This window comes from Gobio gobio, assembly GCF_949357685.1.
Source record: "Gobio gobio genome assembly, chromosome: 23".
NCBI classification, from domain to species: Eukaryota; Metazoa; Chordata; class Actinopteri; order Cypriniformes; family Gobionidae; genus Gobio; species Gobio gobio.
The window spans coordinates 10529290-10546187 of NC_137119.1; the positions used below are offsets into that span (position 1 = coordinate 10529290).

A 16898-nucleotide genomic window follows, 5' to 3' on the forward strand; every position below is an offset into this window, starting at 1 on the left:
ACCTTTGGACTTGGTTTTCTGTTTGCACGTTTTCCCTGCCTGAGTTTTTTACCATAGTGACCTAATTAAGTTAATCATTCCTTTCAGTTGTGCATCTCATTTTCTCTTGTAGCCTCTTTAGTTCTCCCTGTTTCAGTATGAGTTTTTCTGACCTAGTAAATACTACGACTCTGTGTGTGTAAGCCATTCTGTGTTCCTGAGTATTATATTGAGACTTTTGATTCCTTCATCTTCATCCTTGTGCGTGTATTTCCTCGAAGTTGTGACACCATGTGAATAGAAATTATTTTATGTGTGTTCATGGGCGTCGGAAGCAAAAAAAATGTGGGTGGGTCTTCTCGCAGAATTTTTTTACTGGAGTAGATGCCATTTACATTAAGTACAAATATACCGCCATGTTTGCTAAACGTCTGGTTGGGCAAGACAAAATAATGGAATTCACTGTATCAATGAGAGCAGCAATAGTGTAGGGGTAAGACGCATGGCATCAAGTTGACGCAAATCGACCCAAGGTTCGAATCCACCTTTTGCCAAACTCGCTCTACTCCCTTTTCCCATCACATATCAGATCGGAAATGCATTTATTTTCAATAAAACTTAAGAATATATTAGAAAAGTGGAAATAAAGCGTCTAACATGTGTTTAATAATAAATGTTTATCGGTTAGGGGTAGGTAAACAGACATGTGCTGAGTTAGAGACGATAAAAGTGAGTGGGTCCAATATCATTGATCGTAAAAAGTGGGTGAGTCTTGTCCCACCCACATACAATGGTTCCGACGCCAATGTGTGTGTTAAACGCTTTACAAATTAGATTTTCAAACTTTAACCACGCAGCTTATCACAAACTGCAGCCAGTGAGCAAACAAGAAACATTCTTATTATTTTTCCCATGTAAAAAAAAAAACAACAAGAAGAAAAAAGCAGGATTTCTTAAATGTCTGGTTGGTTTGCAACATAATTTTTATTTTGTGCTAGATGCTATATGTTGTTTTCACTGGAAGTTTGGCGGCTGTGTACACTCTCTTGTCTATTCACATTAGTGTATGGAGGTTACAGAGAGAAGAAGGAGACTGACTCGATTATGTCACTCACAGTGCTTCATGGATGGAGATAGAGCTCTTTTAGCACGTTTTGCTTGTCGCTGCTCTCTCATTGGTGGAAGTATTCTCAATTATTTTAGTAGTGGCGGGAAAGCGAGTTAAATGTCTGACAGACAGCCATCTTGATGAGAACTCAGTTCACTTTGCTGTTCCATATTGACTTGTTGTGTAAAGGCAACTCTTTAATTGATGCATTTGAATCCATGACCTTCTGTTTGAGCTCCTGTGCATAGTAGGACCTAACCCATTCACACTTTGTGCATGATTTCACCAACCGCCTACAGATCCACATCTAGTAATATCCAGAAAGTATCTTTATCCACAATGAGAAAAAGTGGAATTTGGTGTGATTGATATCCTCATCCTTTCCCAGGCTCTATCTCTATGGGGATTGAATGGTGGGATCCAAATAAGAATAATTCAACCCCCCAGACCTAAACCAGTTCCTCGAAATAATCATTCTTCATCCACAATAACTGCACTTGACATGGGAATCAGTGAAGAGGAGTGGGAAAGGCTACAGAAGGTTCTGGACTGGCCCGGTCCAGATCAAGAAATCACTCAGTTGGATCAGAGCACAAGCCCAGTCCACTCAACATTCTCTATTGTGGAATTCAAGGAGAGTTACAAAGTGGGGGAAAAGATCTCCGTTACCATCACAGCCAGAGACCACAACAAGAACCTGAAAAGATATGGAGGAGATTTTTTCCAAGCAAAGCTATTCAATTCAAAGCTAAAGGTGTGTTTATTTTATAGCATATTTTATGTTATATTACATTTGTATACAATGTTAACATTGTGAATTGGTTTATTACAAAAAAATATTGGAAAAAAAATATTGGAAAAAATATTACTAATACATATTATGTTTAGATTTATAAGCTTGTTTTACCTACAGACATTAGTTTTGTGCATTACACTTTAACCTTCTCCATTCTTCTTGAAGGCGAGTGTGTACGGGGAGGTTGTGGATCACCGTAATGGGACTTACTCTGTTGCTCTTCTTCTGCCCTGGGAAGGTGAGGCACAAGTTTATGTACGTCTAGAGCACTCCAGTGAGGTTGTGCAGCTCCTTAAAAAATACAGGGAGTCCTCATTCCCACGCAGCCACTATAATGGCCACTATGAAGGGCCAGGACCCAATAAAACCAGGATCAGTGAAATAGTACAATGTAATCTGAAGTGGGGTGCAGATGGAAGTTGGATTAGAGGCGACTGCTGCTGTGAGTATAAGGATGTAAAAACAGGGACGGTGTGGCAGTGTGAGAGACCGAAGAAACTTTCTTGTGACAACCTGGTTCATCACTCAAGAGGAGGTTTGGAAAGCCCATTAAATCGTTTTGAGACGCAACTTTTCACAAAGTATGTGGGAAAGGATTCCAATTGAATTTCAAAAGATTATTATTAAGTATTAAAGTGTTATTATTATCATTATTATTTCTAAGGAAAATATTATTATTTCACAGGAAATTAACAAATGTGGCTATTACTGGAGACAAAGAAAGAATAAATGTTCTTCCCAACACCACAACCATTGGTATGTTTACATATAATCCGTGTACGTTTTGACCATTTAATTTCCTGTTTGGAAAGTGGAAAGTTTATATATATATATATATATATATGTATACAAGCCACAAATGAGTATTCAGATTTTTTGTTTATTGTTTAAATTTAATATTCAGTGGGCGGCACTGAAATGCCCCTTTTCAGTCTGGTCTCTTTGTTAATACTTGGATATAAATATATAACATTTTCAGATGCAAAACAAAGCGTAAAGTATTTACAAATCTTTTATATCATAAATATATTTGTATAATTGCCTTTTTACCATATTATAGATAAATTGTAAATCCCTTAATCCTAGCCCCAAATCCAAATATAACCCTTTTAAAGAGGATATAAAAAGAATAACATTTAATGGATAGAAATGTGAAGGAAAATTAAACCTCTAAACCTATATGATGAAGTGTGATGAAACAGGTGAGATCCAATGAGCGTTTGATATCACTTCCGTAAAAGTGTTGTAAAGCTTGTAGCAAGTGTCAGAATAGAGTGAAATGTTATAATTTCATATGAAGTAGAAGAGCAAACTGTGTTTAAAGGATTAGTTCACTTCAAAATGAAAATTTCCTGATAATTTAGGATTTTTCTCCACACAATGTACTTCAATGGAAACCAAAATGTTTGAAGGTCCAAATCAATGTGGTTTCAAAGCGCTTCGAAGGGCTTCAGAGGCTCTGCACGATCCCATCTGAGGATTAGGGTCTTATCTAGCGAAACCATTGGTCATTTTTCGAAATTTAAAAAAAATATATTTTTAATCTTTTAAATTGCTCATCTTGTGCTGCTCTGCGACACACCACAGATTATGTAATCACGTTGGAAATGTCACGCTAGATGTAGGCAGAAGTACCACCCCCATGTTGAACTGCAAGTATTCAAAATAAACTACTTGCCATTAGGCAAAAACCCCTGTACGTATGATTTCAGCGCTCCAACACCGCCAAAACATCCCCCGAGATGTATAAATTCAGTGGAGAATTCAGCCACCTGATATGGAGAATCGCATTGGGCTATTTTTGACTGGCCATTGGTCTACTTTTGTTGCACAGACATGGCAACCCTGATATCGCCCCTTTTGTCTTATTGGTCAAAGTGCTTCTGTACAGCCTTTATTGTGTTAGGCAGAGTTGGTAAAGCACTGCCAATGTGTTTAGCATAGATCATTGAATCTGATTAGACTGTTAGCATCTCGCTCAAAAATTACCAAAGACTTTTGATATTTTTCATATTTAACACTTCTTTAAAGACTCTTCTGTAGTTACATCATGTACTAAGACAGACGGAAAATGAAAATTTTTCTTAATAATAATCAAGGAACTTTGCTGCCGTACCATGGGTGCAGAGGCGCAATGATATTACGCAGCACCTGAAAATAACTTCCATCAACATAACCAACGTGACAACCTGCTTGCACAGGGAGCGTTCTGGGGACTATTTTCAGGCGCTGCATAATATTGCGCCGGATGTACCCATGGTATGGCAGCAAAGATCCTTGATTATTACACAGGAATGAGAGTATAGTTTCTAGCCATATCGGCCTAGAAAATCACAACTTTTCAGTTTCCGTTCTTAGTACACGATGTAACTACAGAAGAGTCGAGTTTTAAATAGGACAAATATCAAAAGTCGGTAACACTTTACAATAAGGTTAATTAGTTAACATTAGTTAACTACATTAGTTAACATGAACTAATAATGAACTGCACTTATAAGGCATGCATTTATCTTTGTTAATGTTAATTTCGACATTTACTAATGCATTATTAAAATCTTGTTAACATTAGTTAATGTACTGTGAACTAACATGAACAGCTGTATTTATATTAACTAACGTTAACAAAGATGAACTAATGCTGAACAGAGGTGTTGTTCATGGTTAGTTAATGTTAACTAATGCATTAATTAATGTTAACTAATACAACCTTATTGTAAAGTGTTACCCGAAAGTCTTTGGTCATTTTTGAGCGAGATGCTAACGGTCTAATCAGATTCAATGAACTATGCTAAGCTATGCTAAAAGTTCTACCGCCAGATCTGGAGATTAGCTAAATGGATTCGAAAACAGTAAAACTCAACTGTTTAACTCTAGGGGAGTTGGAAAATGAGCCTATTTTCAAAAATAGTGGAGTGTTCCTTTAAGAGAAACCGGGGGAGTCATCACAAGTTCAGATCGGGATTGGTAGCATTCAAATATTCATCCAAATCCTTTTGCTTAAAGATCAATTCATTATGTTGGTATGGAGCCGAAGCTGGCCATAGAGCATATTTATACACACAATAGACAACAACAAAAAAAATAGACACAATAGACTTGTTCTTTCTTTTTTCCAAATAGGAAATGGTCAAAACATATTCTGATCACAGATATAAACTGATATTAAATGAATGGAATGAATTGAATTTGCATAACTATGACAGTCTTTCAAGTAAATGTTTATTTGATTTAGGCACAAAAGAGAGATGTACATCTGGCATGACAACACCCGTTCCTGCAGGGTTTTATCTGAAAGATATCTGGAATTCTTTTATATGCCACACCCAGCAATTAAATTCTTTACAAATGGGAAACTGTCTTAAAAACAAGATAGTCTACATGATGGGAGACTCTACCACAAGGCAGTGGTTTGAGTATTTAGAAAGAAAAGTTCCAGGTAAGTTATTCAGTGATTTTACTTTGTTGTCAATGTCATTTAATTTAAGACTTGATAGCATGAATGTATAATATTAAATAAGGAATTAACATGGGTCTGTCTGCGTCTCGGAGTACTACAAACCACACCCTTCCAAGTTACACCTACTACAACAAGTTACTCCTCCCGTGAAGAAACAAGCGTGGATGTCATTGACTAAAACAATCTTTTGAAGTAAATTATGTATGAAATGTTTGTAAGACTAACTTATATTGCTTTTGAATCTTATGATGTATGAAATAACAGCTACTAGTAAAACATAAAATGAGCTATACAACCAGATTAAAACCTACCCTTCAATAAAAATAAAAATTTACTGTAGAGTTTCATTTTTAAAATAATAAAAAAACTGAGGAAAACAAACAGGATGATTTATGTTATACAATCTGTATGCCTTATCACTTGGTGATGATAGTGAAGCTTAAAAAGCTAGGAAAGTAAAGCAGAAAAAGAGAAGTACAAGTGATCAAAGTGATGACATCAGCAAATCCAGAGGGAAGGGCTCTGATGACATCACGCATGGCTTTTTGGTCATAGGGGGTGTAACTTGAGGTAGGGGGTGTAATTTTTAAGGGTGTGGTTCGTAGTACTGCGGGACACAGTTGGACACACTTGAGCTACAGAGGCCCCACAAGTATTTGGACACTTAATCCAAAGATGTATTAATATCTTGGCATTAGATGAAATACTAATTGACACACCTTTCAAGCAAAACATACAAAAGACATTCATCAGGTTTTAAACTTGCAAAATGACATTACAAAAATGTCTTAAAAGTGATGTTAGTTCTGAAAAAGGTTCATGGCATTTGTATGTATGCTACTTAGTTTGCTATTTTGTATCTAATGCAATGACACATAAATCAGTTATATAGTTCACAAAAAATGGAAATTCTGTCATCACTAACCCTCATGTTGTTCCAAACTTGGATGACTTTCTTTCTTTGGAACACATATGAAGATGTTATGAAAAAAATAAGCTAAGAATGTATTAGGTCAGAAAATTTTGTTTTGGACCTCTTATTATATGGACAAAGACAATTAAAAGATTTGCAAAATTGGGATCAATTGGGAATTGAGATCCTAAACTAATCCATATGAATTTTCTGAAGTGACACGATCGCTTTATACGATGAACAGAGTGGATTTAGACTTTTATTCACATATAAAAATTCATCAACGCACGCATAAGTTATGGTAAACGAAAGCTCAAGCATGCTTGATGTGCGAAAATGAGGCTCATTCTCTTCCTCAAGAACCAATGAGGTTCATTCTCGTGTGTTACGCAGCACGTTTGAGCTTCCTCAAGAACCGAGGTTCATTCTTGTGTTATGCAGGACATTTGAGCTTCCGCAAGAAGCGTCAAGCAGGTACAGTTGAACTTTTGTTTATGTTTGCTGAACAATGTTTATATGTGAATAAAGTTAAATTCAACATGTCTCTTCAGAAGATTTTGACTAAACCGCTTGATTCATAAGGATTATTTTTACGATCTCTTTATGAAGTTTTGGAAGAGTCAAAGTGGAAGTTGCATGGACTGTCAATGGAGGGACAGAAAGCTCTCAGTTTTCATTTAAAATATCTTCATTTGTGTTCTGAAGATTAGCGTAAATCTCACGGGTATGGAATGACATGCGGGTGAGAAAATGATGCCCATATACTTTAGGGGGCTGCTGTGTACAATAAAAAGCAACTTTGTAAAGCTATTTGTAAAATGAATAAAGCAATGATTTCCAATGTTATCTTCACTTATCTTGTTTAGGCTTAAAAAGAATGGACCTCCACACTCCTCGTACCGGTGGACCCCTAATGGCTGTAGAGATGAAAAATAATATCATGGTTCACTGGAGGCCACACGGTGTTCCTTTGCGATTTTCTAAAATGCTCATTACTGATCTGCATTATATCGGCAATGATATTGATGAAATAGCTGGTGGTCCTCATGCAGTCGTTGTCTTCACAATCTTTGCCCACTTGGTTTTTCACCCATTAACATTTTACGTGCATGAAGTGGCCAAAATCCGTCAGTCTGTTGTTGCACTGCTGAGACGTGCCCCAGCGACCACCGTCATCATCAAGTCTGGAAACACTGCAGGAGTGAAGGTACAGTTGCTCATTTTAGTATTACTGTGATAATATTTTATGTTCAACAAGAAAATATGGTGCATTTGTTCTGCTGCCTTTTTAATGAAAGTCTAGAAGCACATTCTTAATGCATCATTAAATGCCACCTGAAGCATTTTCATTTTAGCCTTATCAAGCCTATATAAAGTGAAGTACAGTATGCCTAAGAGTTATTTGTCACAAGGTGCGTCTCAATCAGCTCCCTAGTTCAGTAGTCAGGGCACTGATCAGGGAATCGGTCAATGAGCTGACTCGCTGATCAGTGCCCTGACTACTGAACTAGGGAGCTGATTGAGACACACCCACAGCTATGTTTAGTTGCAATGTCTTGGTTTTCCTTGTCACTGCATGTGTTCTAGTTCATTATAAGTTGCCGTGGTTTCTGATTAGTCCTCACCTGTTCCATGTTTCTTTAATGATCTGTGTTTTTAAGCCGTCTATTTTCTTCAGTACCTTATTGGGTAACACTTTAGAATAATGGTCATTAGTTAACATTAGTTAATTACATTAGTTAACATTAGTTAACAACATTAGTTAACATTAACTAATAATTATAAAGTGTTTATTAATCTTTGTTAATGTTAATTTCAACATTTACTAATACATTATTAAAATCTTGTTAACATTAGTTACTGCACTGTGAACTAACATGAACAGACCATGAACAGCTCTATTTATATTAACTAACGTTAACAAAGATGAACAAATACAGTAACAAATCCACTGCTCATGGTTAGTTCATGTTAGTTAATACATTAACTAATGTTAACTAATGACCATTATTCTAAAGTGTTACCTAAATCAGCATACATCATATGGTTGATACTTAATTTCATTTAAAGGTGCAGTGTGTAATATTAATGAGGATCTTTTGACAGAAATGCAATATAATATACATAACTATGTTTTCAGTGGTGTATAAAGACCTTACATAATGAACCGTTATGTTTTTATTACCTTAGAATGAGCCATTTCTATCTACATACACCGCCGGTCCCCTTACAGGGAAGTCGCCATTTTGTGCTGTCATGATTCTACAGTAGCCCTAAACGGACAGACTGCTCTACAGAGCGCTAGCTACTCTCTGCTGTCTCAGGCGACAACATCGTTGTCTTGTGTCGGCCACCGTAGCTTCTCTATGTGCTTCGAAAGGGAGGGGTGAGCGGTTGCAATTCGCAACCTCACTGCTAGATGCCGCAAAAATGTAAACAGTGCACCTTTAACTTTGTTGAAAGATCATCCATGTACAAATTGTGCATAATTACATAGAACTATCCCTAAACTAAACCCTTGCCCAATAGTAAGTACATGTAGTTAGGGCCCGAGCACTGATGGTGAACCCTATTGTAATTGCTCAGTCTAATATTATTCTTCAAAATGAATCACATTTTTGAGGGCCTAAACATGCTCAAAAACTCATAAAACTTTGCACAGGTGTCAGAAGTGGTGAAAATTTACATCTGATATGGGTTTCAGAATTAGGTGTTGCAAAATTGCTCGATAGCGGCACCTACAAAATTTCAATTAAACGCTGTTTGTGTTGAAACCCTATGTTTCACGTACTAGTATGAAATTCGGTAGACACATGTAACATCCCAATACCTAAAAAAAGTCCCTGGGAGCAAAATCCCAACCCAATAGGAAGTGAGATATTTTTAATTTTCTCTGCAAACGTTTAGCAGCGTATTTGCATACGTTGTACTTTAACAAACTCCTATTTGGTCAGTCATATTTGGTCAGTCTAATCTAAAGGCCTTGGCGAAGTTAAATTGCAAAGATCTTGAGTTTTCGCTGAAGGGCGTGCCCGTGGCGGTCTGACAAAGTCTGATGTTTCGCCATGAAAGATGAAGTTGTTTTAAGTCAGGCATACAATGTCCAATCTGCCCCAAACTTCACGTTTGATAAGAGTCCTGGTTTGAAGACATCTACATGCCAATATTCAGTTATTAAAAATGCCACCTGCTGGCAGCAGGAAATGACATGCTTTACACTGTAATGCACTCCCAGAAATATATTCAAATATGCCATCAAGTGCCAAACATGCTAAAAACATGTTAAATCATGAAACACTTGGCTAAGTGCTAATGTATGCAATTGACGCCACTAAACAGGAAGTTGTTGTAACTCAGGCATACAATGTCCAATCTGCCCCAAACGTCACATTTTGATAATAGTCCTGACTGCCAATATTCAGTTACAGTCAAAGCGCCACCTACTGGCAGCAAAGTACAAAAAAGTACAGGGCTCCATGTCCAATAGACACACAGTAGCAATAAATTCAAACAATAGAATTAATGTAGTTTTTCCAAATCATCTATTGCTAATACATGTTTATATTTTTGTCTTTAATTGTATTATTCTGTGTCTTGTTTTATTTGTATGTGTGCACTGGAAGCTTAATTTACCTTGAAAAAATGGTTGTGCAGGCTCTTTTTGATGATCGTGATTCTGATCTGTGTTGTTACAGAACATTTTTCAAAGTGATTGGTATGCAATGCAGCAGAACACTGTGATACAGGAGATGTTTCGAGATATTGATGGAGTAATCTACTTCGATGTCTGGCAGATGACTTCCTGTCACTATCTACGTGAAAATGTTCACCCAGGTCCTGTTATCATTGCTAATGAGATCCAAATGTTGCTCTCATATATCTGTCCTGTCTGATCCATCAGACACAACATTGCTTCGTCATCATCATCTACAATGTACATTCAGTGAGACAATGTCAACACGGTCATACAAATAAACTTGATTGAAATGTTACATTATGAATAATTCATATCTAGAACTTTTTTAGCAAATGAATTGGGTTACTCTTTGTTTTAAGGTGTCTGTGTTACAGTGTAATTATACATAATAATAGTAATAAAATAAAAGTAAATAAGTATAATTAACTAGCCTACATGTACACACTTTAGGGTTAGGATTTGGTTTAGGGTTACCCAGATAGCAAAAAATATCGGCACGGCTTCTTTTTGCCACCGGCCCTAAGCTGTCGGCTATAGGTGCGTCCCGCTGGCGGTGATGAAACGTTTGCCGCCGAATACGTCACTCCCATTTCTTGCGAGATGCCGCGGCCGACTAGCCGGCGGGCCGCCGGCTTCATTTTCTCTGGCGGTTGCCTCCGCCTAATGGACCGCGGCCGGCTGGCTGCAAGCCGCTTTGAAATACAAGGATTTCTACTCTCAAATTCGACCAGCCACGTTGGCTATGTTTGGCTTGTTGGGAAATAGAGTGGAACTGACAGCATTTTAACTAGTTCTCACATTTGAAGCGATTATAAAATCATAATAGCCTACACTCTAAAAAAATGCTGGGTCAAAATAACCCAATTTGGGTTATTTTGGCAACCCAACGCTGGGTCAAATATGGACTAACCCAACGCTGGGTTATTTTAACCCAACTGGTTGGATTAAATCTTTAACCCAACATGTTGGGTTGTTTTATTTAACTCAACTATTGATTAAAAATTACTACATTGCTGGTTAAATAAAACCCTGAAATAGGTTTGAAAATAATGAGTGCAGAGAATTACCAGAGGAAACAGTAATAATCAAAAGGAGAAGATTTATTAATAAGAGAGCAAATTTAAGATAAAAGAAATTCATAGAAAAAGGCAATATTTTCATGCTCAATGAACATTTAATTCCAATTTGTTTAGAAATATTTAAAAAAAAAAATAATATCAATAAATTACATTAGCTTTACTTTTAACATTTACATTAAATACATTAAATACCCTTAAACTCATAGCTTTTATCAAATTGGCACAAGAACACAGTGGCACAATAAAATGCGTTAGAAACAGTATGCATTACTTTGACAATTTTCCATTTATGAACTCATAACATCTTAGAGAGGGTTGTGGTTCCAGTACTGCTTAACATGACAAGTATCCACGGAGCAGTCTTACTGATGGAGATTCTGTTCCTGGGAGTTTGTAGACAACAGTTTGCAAAAATTCCCACACTGGTGCGCACTGCTTTGGGAAATGAATGTCCAAAACATAAAAAACTTTAAAACATGTGTCCACAGCACCAAGGAGAGTGTTTGCCTGTAGTGCCTGTTTGCCAACTATTACAAAGGCCTGATGGCACTGACTGTTATCCCCAAGACCAAGTACAAAGGGGAAGGGTTTAGTGAGCTCAGCCTCCTTCAAAAATTCCACCATGTTGGTCCCAACCTGTTAAAAACAGAAGAATGTTAAAAACATACAACTCACAGCACAATGTAGCATTATATACAAAAATAGGGGTGGGACAAAATATTGATATGGCGATATATTGTTGTCCTTCACAGTGTGATGCGAGAATCGATACACTGGCGCCAAATATCGATATTCTAATTGACAAAATAAGGCACTCTAAATTAGTAGTCGACCAATATTGATGGCCGATGTCGGTATCTTAGAGAGCAGGGTGGTCGATGGCCGATATAAAGCCGATATTTTTTAAATATATATATATATATATATATATATATATATATATATATATATATATATATATATATATATATATATATATATATATATATATATATATATATATATATATATATATACACACACACACACAAACATAAAATTATATATATGATTTTTATTTATATTATATATATATATATATTATAAATTATAAAACAAATCTTTAAAATAAACATGCTTATACTTTAGATGGCATCTTCTTGAATCTGCAATCCTGTTACAGTATTTTTCACAAATAAAGTAATTGTTTAAAAATATATGAATATGTGGAAAAAAGGAAGTAGGCTAAACACTGCAACAGGGCTCTCAGTCATTTTGGTAATTTCATGCGCACTGGTAATCATATTTTTTTCAAATAAAGACAAGGTAATTCTAATTTTACATACAGCACACAGTAAAAACGATATGAATATGACACCGTGGGCAAATGGATACAGCACAGCATATTTTAAAATGAAGGATTTAAGGTTTTTCGATCGCATCTCCAGTGAAGCTGATCTTCTGTTCGCATTCACTCACTTCACACGGACCGACCGTCACTCGCAGTAACACGTTTATGCAGGCTAAAAATGCACACTTCACAAGATATCAGCTGGATTCGATTAAATCTGCAAGGTTTGTGAAATTAAATGTTTATTAGATATTCAGAAATTTGTTTACATGATGTAGATGTGCATTTGCTGAATGTTGATGGTAAATGATAAAGTATTTTCTAGCCTAATTGTTTGCCTTTTCTGTTACAAATAATAAAGCAAACACTGTACTGGCATTTTGTTTTCATAGTTAGATATTGTGATGCATCATTATAGGATTCCTTAGCAATATACAAATTATCGCAGAATCGCTGTTTCGTGATATTATCGTTATCGTGAGCCATATATCACGATAGTACAGAATCGTGAGGTTCCATGCGATTCCTACCCCTATCCAAAATCAATCCTTATTTTAAATATAATGCAGTTTACTCAAATGGCATTTTACATTAATTTGCATAATTAGTCCTTTAGTCTTCATAGGATGCTTCTCAAATGCTCCTAGTGAGGCTGTGTCTGTCCAAGTCCAGTCCTTCTGGAGGCTTCTAGGATATAGAGTTCTGCTCAGTATTAAATCCTACAAGGAGACTAAGTGCGCATGGCTTTGCAATAGTATGTCATAAATGTTTTCAACCCCATGGTCGAGCACAAAAATAGTATTAAAATAAAAAATACAAAAAAGCAATTATATTGGAAATCTTTATATTAACTAACTTTCTATTAAAGCAGTCCAGGTAATGACAAATGTTTGTGGTCCCTGAGTGGCATTATGTAATTAATTTAGAACATACGTTACATAACATTAGGGCTGTTGAATATGCCGAAATTATTGAAATATCACAAATGTACATATCGCAATGCCTTGCAATAACTGGGTCGTATCGCATATTGATTCTTGGATTATTAATGAGTTACCGCATATCAGGTTTTTCTTCAACAGTTATTTTCTGATTCTAAGTCATGACAAATACAGAATGTAATACTTTGAAATTACTGTTGATACTGTTGCTCTTATAATGGCCTGCATAGTGATGTGTGCAATGTTACATTACTTACATTCTTGAATTCAATGAAAGACTTGATATTTTCTTCCAAGCTTGGTTTGAACATTTTCATCCCGTTTTTGTAGATAGGGGTGGGCAGTATCACAGGTAGCAGCCTGAGTGCAATGTCACTTTGGGCTTCTGTGCAGATTAATATTTTGTATCAATTAATTATTTTATTGTCATTATTTTAAGGCAGAGGTCTTCACCCTGCTCCTGGGGACCCCCGGTCCTGCAAAGTTTATTTCCAACCTGCTTCTGCACACCTGCCTGTGTATTTTCAAGTGATCCTGAAAAGCTAAATTAGTTGGTTCAGGTATGTTTGGGTTGGAGCTCAACTCCACGGGACGGTGGGTCCCCAGGAGCATGGGTTGAAGACCTATGTTCTTGCATTCACAACTGTACCTGGAGACAAATTGTCTACTTTGTGGAGAAGCTCCTGAGCCTTTTTCTCCTGGCTGGCAAAGTGAAGGATTTTGTCTTTGAAACTCAATTTCCAATTTTGACAAAGTCTCTCTGCATGGTCGGGGAATAATATAGAGAAGTCTTGTGAAATCTGAAAATGACAAATCAATAGTGCATTAGCTTATTTTAAACACTTTAAAGGCAATGATCTGTCTTCCGTCTTTATTGAATGTATTTAACCCATTTCAAAGCTTTTTCAAGTTGGTTTTTAAGACTATTAATTTTCCAGAACAGTACAGGCATTTCCATATTTTAAAATATATCCCTACAAGACACAATGTTCTTCAGCTAACACCACTCGAGAGATTGCAAAAAACAAAATATGTTACAGGGCTTCAGACTGTGACTAAATGGTAACATGAGGGTGAGTAAAATAATGACAGACTTTTCATTTTTGAGTGAACTATCCATTTAAAGCCCGGAACACACCTTTGCCTTGGTTGCACTGGTGTGCCTCAATTTTTTTATTTAGGTGCACCAGCACAAAATTTAGGTGCACTCAAATTTTTCCTCGTCTTGCGTTGCCTGTAACGCCACAATTTCAAGGTCACCTTTTTATCACCCTCCATATACATTCATATATATTATGTAAATGCTTTTAAACAAGAATAAGGTGTAGGTAAAAAAATATATTTTTTTTTAAGCACAATTATACTGTATATAATAATAAAAATAAAAAAAATAAAAATTTGTTTAAAGTGCTGTTCATTTGTACATTGTTCAAGTTAGGGTTGGGTATACAAATTTCACAATTTGATTAAATATTCGATTCAATATTGATTATTTTTGATATCAGGTTCTTTATTGTTTTAAGGAATGTTTAAGCATGTTTGCACAGTTAAGTTTACATTATCTTACTTTTGTTTATAAATTATATTTTTATAGTTTAATTAATAAACCCTCTGTTTTTTTCCAGGCTTCAGTTATTGTTGGGATACTCTTTAAGTTGGCAGCATCATCAAATAATATATCATAATAAATATTGTTATGAACAATATGGAAAAGTATCATGATCATTTTTTTTTGCTTAATGACAACCAAAAGGAATTTTGACTTTCTGAAGAAAAAAAATAAGCATAGATTTGGACCTACCATGCCTGGAGTATCAAGGAGTCGAGGGAATTCACAATTTATGTCCTCAATCGATTTTGTCCCATTAGCTCTTATCCACTGAGCCCTGTGGATGGCTGTTTCTTTCATGTATTCTGCTACTTTGTTAGCTGGCCACATGTTATTTTTGAGCCATTCAGCAATTTGCACTGCCCTGTCTGGTGAAATACTTGGCTCTGCAAGTAAAAATAATTTTAGCTGTAAAAATAAATAATGCTGACTACTGACACCTGGAACCTTTTCTTTATCCTGCAGTCAGTAACATCAAGACCCCTAAAGAAGCCAGAAGTTTCAGGCTACACTCACCCAAACCACACCGTTCACTGTGGAAATTACTTTTTTTTTATTCCCTGTGACCCTGCCTTGAAGGCAGCTCCTTGGATAGATATGGGATGGCGAGGTTGTTTGTCCTTTATATAGGCGCACAAGAAATCACTGAAGATAAGCCAATTTGCGCTGCCTCATTCTGGAGGTCGGGGAAAACCGGAGAACCCATAGTCAGGCTTGTTATAATGGTCTGTTCTACTACTGTTCTATTCTTCTCCAGAGCTTTACTCTAATTATTACCATTTATCCTATTGTTAGAAATGGCTTGTTAAATGTGATGTTATACCTCGATTTATTTGGTATCCTGCACATTCTTTGGTACCAAATATCCTCATTATTTGATATAATGTTTAATGGTAATTCTTTTCATCCCAGAGCTGACCTCTTTGTTATTAACAAATATTGTAAGTGTTATAATTTGCTTGTAAGGCTGTTTTTTTTTTTTTTAAACCTAAATTTAATTGGAAATATGCAGGTTCTTTAGTAAAAATGTTTTTTTTTTGTTATTTATAGGACTATTTAAGCTTATTTATTGTCTGTTATTTGTATTTCATTTATATTATCTTGTATCAATGACAGTTACTGTACTTTGAAATGTGGAATAAAAATGCCAAATGGGAATTTATCTGGTTTGTTCAATTATTATCCATCATAAACTGCATGTTACAAATATATGAATAATAAATAAATATATATTATTTATTACACAATAAGCGGAGGCAGATCGCTCGAAAATAGCGTTTGCCTCCGCCGGGCCGCCTTCTGGTATAAAGGCGGCGGAACGGCGGTTTGCCTGCGGGCCGGCGGCGGAACGAAGGCGGTAGGAAGCCGGCTGCCGCTTTTAAAAAGCGGCTGCCGCCGGCGGTGCGCCGTCAAACGTGTTTGCGATTACGCAATTCTGACGCTTCTACAGCCGCCGGATCACCGCCGGTGGTCCGCCGACTCATTGCTATCTGGGTAGTTGCATGTTATTATGCATTACTATAGTACATATATAACGTGTTACAAGGACACTGTAAAGTGTAACCATGAATTGTATTAGAAAAGTAACATAAATTCATAAACATAAAAATATGTGAATATAATCATTTGTAAGTAAAGTGATCCTTTTATAACTATTTTGTATCAATTAATTTATGAAGTTTGTACAGTAAATACCCACCAAAAGTATATTTTTCGTTGTCTTCGTTATTACTGCTGTCACTGTGATACTGTGTTCAATTTACTGAACTAGTAGAAAAGTTAACCACAATACTATAATAAGCTGTCCATGTCATAAGACATTCACATTTTATTTGGATAGGGGTTGTTGACACTGTCCAGCAGATCTTGTTGTTGACACTGTCAACAACAAGATAAAAATGAATATAATTGGTATTGTCATTATTTAAAATGCAGTAAATGGTTACATTTTTTTTGTATTATGGACCAGTTGACATAAAAACTGCTTTG

The 16898-nt window shown here is 36.0% G+C and overlaps 1 protein-coding gene across 3 annotated transcripts in view; it reads left to right on the forward strand.

Annotated features, from left to right (window-relative positions):
* Nucleotides 1-16615, forward strand: part of LOC307119290 (NXPE family member 3-like) — a 30273-nt gene extending 13658 nt beyond the window's left edge. The window contains exons 3-9 of one of the 3 annotated variants that reach the window (XR_013815632.1): nt 1476-1841; nt 2049-2464; nt 2569-2639; nt 5116-5319; nt 7120-7460; nt 9949-10419; nt 16408-16615. Coding sequence is in view for 2 of the 3 variants with exons in the window: in XM_079805482.1 (XP_079661608.1) it covers nt 1476-1841; nt 2049-2464; nt 2569-2639; nt 5116-5319; nt 7120-7460; nt 9949-10146 (1596 nt within the window). In the remaining variant the exon portion in view is untranslated. Of the gene's footprint in view, nt 1-1475; nt 1842-2048; nt 2465-2568; nt 2640-5115; nt 5320-7119; nt 7461-9948; nt 11152-15374; nt 16066-16407 lie in introns of those variants that run through there. The other 2 variants (XM_079805482.1, XM_079805483.1) reach the window with 2 other exon arrangements.
* The last annotated feature ends 283 nt before the right edge of the window (nt 16616-16898 follow it).